At 56.1% G+C, this 4,970-nt stretch overlaps 1 protein-coding gene across 9 annotated transcripts in view; it reads left to right on the top strand.

The window, feature by feature from the left end:
• Positions 1–4,970, top strand: part of Tspan9 (tetraspanin 9) — a 183,063-nt gene that overhangs the window by 106,825 nt on the left and 71,268 nt on the right. For 7 of the 9 annotated variants that reach the window (XM_031383538.1, XM_031383539.1, XM_031383541.1 and 4 more), the window contains one exon: positions 1,812–1,891. In XM_031383538.1, the coding sequence (XP_031239398.1) occupies positions 1,829–1,891 (63 nt within the window). In that variant the 5' untranslated portion in view covers positions 1,812–1,828. Of the gene's footprint in view, positions 1–432; positions 452–954; positions 1,892–4,970 lie in introns of those variants that run through there. The other 2 variants (XM_031383546.1, XM_031383537.1) reach the window with 2 other exon arrangements.

The raw sequence follows: 4,970 nt of genomic DNA, 5'->3' as shown, positions 1-4,970 counted from the left end.
GCCCCTCCCGCCCAAGTCTTCTAGTTTTTATCATTTGCGAACCGTGGTGGCCCCAGGTCAGCAATGCAGACTTCTGCATAAGCCCAGGGGAGGCTGTCTTCATTGCAGCGCTTTATAAGAGGATCAAGGGCTGTTTTGGATGTCCCTCTGGCAGGCACATACCTCCTGTCTTTTCTCTGACCCCAGCTCCAAGAGGACCCGGGTGTGACCAAAAAGCATTGCTACCTTGCTCTACTGCTGGCAAAAGCAGTGCCCCACTTGAGCTGCCTGCCCCTTGCAGCCTGCCGTCCTACTCGGGAACGCGGAGGCGGGGGCTTGCGCAGCTGCAGGAGTCTCTCGGAGACGCGCGCGCGTGCGTGTGCGCGTGGAGCGGGCAGGGAGGGCGGCGCGCCCCTCGGCGGCCTGAGGGCTCTTTCCTACACCTTGCGTCTCTGCTGCGGTCCCTCTACCGGTCGGTGCGCAGTAGCCATTCTCACGTGTGCAAAAAGCGTGGTGTGTGTGTGTGTGTGTGTGTGTGTCTGTGTGTCTGTGTGTCAGTGTCTGTGTGTGTATGTAAAGGTACTGCTTGGGACCGTGTCCCCCAGGCTAGACAGGCCCGACGTTCGTAGGGGGCGGAGGCCAGCCTCGTAGTGGCCGCCTTTTCTTTCCCTTCCAGCCTTTCTTTCCAGACCTATCCTCTCGGCCTTCCTTGGGTTCTTGGAGTCTTCAGTTCTCCCCTCTACTCACGGCCCTTGCTAGAGCAAGAGACCAGTGCTTTCCCATGGAGGTGTTAGTTCATTCCCAGCCACTGAGCCCTTGACATTTAGAAGGGCTCTGGGCACACTAGTTTAGGCACACAAGCAGACCGCTAATCCTATTAAAGATATTGTGTCATTGGGGAGGGGGGTAGCTCCCCTACCGGAGCCAGGCAGACCTTGAGCCCATTGGTCGGATGCAAAGCAGGGGGCGGGGCCCAGAGCCCGGGGAAGGGGCTCTAGGCGATTTCAGAGTCGAGAGTCAGGGCTGGGATTTCGCAGGGCAAGCCCAGCGGTTGCCCCTGCAGCGGATCTGAGGCTCTCTGCCTGTGGTGGTGCACCCGGGCAGCCCAGGGCCAGCAGCGGCTCCGCAAAGTCGCGGAGCGAGGGAGGCCGAGCGCCCGCAAAGTGCTGGGGCTCCGGGGTGGAAGAGGCGTGCCTGCGGAGCCTGGATCCAGGCGCCCTTTCGCCTCGAGTGCAGGGTCCGGTCGGTGGTGCAGCCGCCCGGGAAAGAGCAGTCAAATTGCAGCCTCCTTAAAGAAGCCTAGTTACGCAGGCGAGCCGGCTTCCCAAGCGTGCTTATAGCAGTGCCGCAGAGCCCTCCCGGGCCAGCGGGCTAGGGCTGGGAGCGGGGCGCCGTCCCAGAGGCAGTGAACCCCCGGCAGCTGGTTGCTCCGCTAGTGCTCTCGGGCGCAGAGAGGGGGCGTGCGAAGCTCCAACAGCCGGCTCGCTCACAACCCGTGCCCGACCGGGGTGCCCCCTCCGTCCCACTCTGGGAGCAATGCCCCCCGCCCCTCGTGCCCCCCGGGAACGAGGCGAGCATGGAGAAGTCGAGTAGCGAGGATTCTTCGATCCACCGGAGTCCATCTTTGGACAGCAAGGACTCGGACTTTGCCAAGCCATCCACCTCTGGCCGCCCGTTCGGCCGCGGCTTCACGGCTGGCGCCTTCTACGGCACCGCGGGTTCGCGGGGTCAGAGCCGCACGGAGGCCGGCATTAAGACTGACAAGTACAATGCGCCCAAAGGCAGCAAGTATGTGGTGTTTTACCTGGACCTGTCCTTTGTGTTCCTCCTAGAATTTAAGAAGTGCAACATGGCCAGGGGCTGCCTCTGCTGCTTGAAGTACACGATGTTCCTCTTCAATTTGATATTCTGGGTAAGTCCTTACTGTTGAGTCTTCCGTTGCTCCTTCTCCTTGCTTTCCACACTAGGAATATCATCTACTTCCTCCTCGCCCTATCTTGTCCGTCTCTGCCCAAAGGTAAGTGCTTTTAAAAATTGCAGCACCCTCCCACTCTCTGCATCTTTCTCTTCCCTTTTCCTTCTTGTCCATGGCTGAATAGAGGCTTCAACTTGTCAGTCTTCCAGGAGAGACATGTTCTGCTCCTAGGAAGCTGGCAAAGTTTGCCACTGCCTCCTTCTCCTAAGAAAAGGCACGCTGAAGTACCTGCACTAGGGAACCTGCATTAGTGGGTGTGGGTCAGACTGCGCAGCTGCACCCCTGTGTTAGTGGGGGCCAGTGAGGATGGTTTCTGCGTTTCTTCTATTGCTCCTGAAAGCAGGAGAGCAGTCTGTAGCATTGTGGGAGTGGGATGGGGGTGTGGAGGTCACAGTCCCCTGCTCCTTTAGGTGACTCCGGGAAGAGGAGGAGGCAACCATACAGCATGGGGAACAGGCTGCTACTTTTGAGGGATTGCTGTGGCCTGGGCAGCCAGTAGTCTGGCTGCTCTTTCTCAGACTCCAGGAGGCCCCAGGATGAGAACAAGGACAAAGGGAGATGATTTTTCTAGAGAAAGTGTCAATGGATGGGCTGGCGTGCAACTATCCTCTGTCTCACGTGTGATACTAGTGACTGCGTGCACAGGCACTTACTAGTTACACGAACTGGATGAAAACTTAATTCATATCTGCTTCTTTCGTTCACTGCTGCCTCCGTCTTTCTTCACCAGAGCTCAGACTCCTCAGCACAGATGTTTGGCTCATCCCCAGGCTTCCATCCTGCCACTGGCTGGAGGCCTCTAGCTGCCAGGCATGGTCCAGGAGGAGCCTGGGGGGGCGGGGGGCAGGAGGCAGATATCCTCAGCGAGGCTGCATGGCAGTAGTGTGTGTCTCCTGTGGAGTGATCCACTTTTAAGAGAAACTTTTGGGGGTGTGTATGTGGAGGGGGGCAACTTTTCTGGAGAAGGGGCAGGAAGCGCTGGGCTTCGAAGGAAGAACATGAGTCTCCTCGGCCTTCTGTTCTTTGTTAGAGTCTTGTGTGACCTTGAGTGACTCATGTGCCCCTTAAGATTGGGGCTTCTTCTCCAGTCCAGGCTGTGGGGATGCGTGGCCTTACTGCCTTAGCTCTGTGATACCCCGGGGGTCAAGGCAGCACCTGAGTGCATCCGTTTCTTGTCCTGCGAGACTGGTCTGAGATGAGGTGGGTGTTTCCATACTGGGGGGGGGGGTTAGTGAGGGGGGAGGGGGAGGGGTAGTGTGATGATTAGTGCTACCTGTCACGTGGTTGGAGTTTCAGGAAAGCTGAGGCAGATAACTCTGATTCTCTCTCTGGTGACGAGAACCATTGGAATGTTAAGAATGACTCTGTCACCGTCTCGTGGGCCAGTGCCTTATGCTCTTAACGTTCCTGTGCCAGGCTCTGTGTCCGCCAAGCACTTGTGTGGGTTTCCCTGGCGTCTTGGTCTACACATGTGCTGTCATGTTCGCTGTCTGCTCCAACCTTCTCTTTCCTCTTTCACAGTGTCATTCTACCTGTTTGGTTTGCCCCACTGCACATACTATTAATTAGATGAAAACTCTGTAGGCATATATTTTTAGTGGCTTTTGACCAGTGACTCTCTCTCAGCAGCCTGGGCTCCTGGCCACTCTCATCTCGCCGCCTGCTGGCCGCAGTTGGTATAACTGCTTGTGGTACCTTCAGAAAGATTCTAGCTTGGTTTGGGGCAGGGGACCTGTAATGTGTTTATAGTCAACCAAATGGAGTGAATCACAACGTGGTGTTACTTGATCAGGATCCCCAAGTCCCAAGTCATGAGGAAGAGAAGTTAGATATCAAAGCTGCCGACAACGAAGGCTCTTCTAGCACCGTAACCATTGTATGAGGAGTGATTTTATCTTTTCTACAAGTACGGCAGCAGTTTGCTGGTGCACCTGCCCTTTCTAGTGTGAAGTTAGAAGTTTGAGATCTTACTACCTGCTCCTAATTAGAACTCTTCCCTAGAAGAGAGAAGGGGGTTGCACTACCCCACTCCCCAACATTCCAATTGCTTAGTATTTTCAGAATTCCTATGGCAAACCACAAACTAGGGCAGGTTGAGTTTCAAAGACACATTTCTTAAATGCCACTAACACATGAGATGCTGAAGTCGGGCACGGATCTTAGGAAGGACGGGGAATCTAGTGGAAGAAGAATGGTTCCCCGTATACTTGCCAGTACTTTCTGGGACTTGGAGGGATGTGGGGTTGGTGGGTCCTCATGCTGTACTTAGGTGAGGACCTTCTCTCCAGGCAGGGGCTTCTCAACTTGATGTAGGGGCAGAGCAGGTGAAAGTGCTGAGGGAGAGGAGACAGCGTGGTAGGGAGGATGTGCAAGGTTCCTGGGAGGACTTCCAGGGAGGACTTTGATGCTCTGTTGCACACCGAGTGGGGAGCACAGGAGGAAATGAAGACAGTGGAGGGAGAGAGGGGTCAAACTCAGCCCATTGAGATCGGGAGTTAGGGTTATGTGGCTATTACATTTTACTGTCATAGTCCAGAAAGGCTTTTTCTGAGGTCTGGAGTCAGGATCCAAGCCTGCTGGCAGTCCCCCAGACACAATGCCACATCCCTATCTGATGGAGCCTCCAGGGCAGCCCTGGTTCAGTGTGGTTCTGGTGGGCTTGCGCTGCAGCCCCCTTGGCTGCCTGCTTCACCACTGGGTGGAACTTTGAGCACAGTGGCATTGGTGAGGGTCTGGTGACATCATTCTGGGCAGGACTGAGTGGGGCTGTGCTGTTCATGCTCCTCCTCTTACTAAGAAAGGGGCAGGTGCCTCCCAGGCTGCTGGGCGCCTGCCTGCTGGTGGGGGTCCAGGTCTGTTCCTGGCATGCTGGCTTCAGTCAGACAGTTCTAGCCTGGTAGGCAGCCCAGTGCACCAGGGGAGCCTGGGGCACCCAGGAGGGCAGCTTTTCTTGGGGCCTGACATGGTTGGTTAGAATGAAGGGGGATCTGTGGCCATCCCCTCTTCATGGTCCCCC

The sequence above is a fragment of the Mastomys coucha genome, unplaced genomic scaffold (assembly GCF_008632895.1).
Source record: "Mastomys coucha isolate ucsf_1 unplaced genomic scaffold, UCSF_Mcou_1 pScaffold20, whole genome shotgun sequence".
In the NCBI taxonomy this organism is placed as follows: Eukaryota; Metazoa; Chordata; class Mammalia; order Rodentia; family Muridae; genus Mastomys; species Mastomys coucha.
Note: the sequence above shows the minus strand (reverse complement) of the source record. Positions and strands in the feature narration are given on the sequence as shown.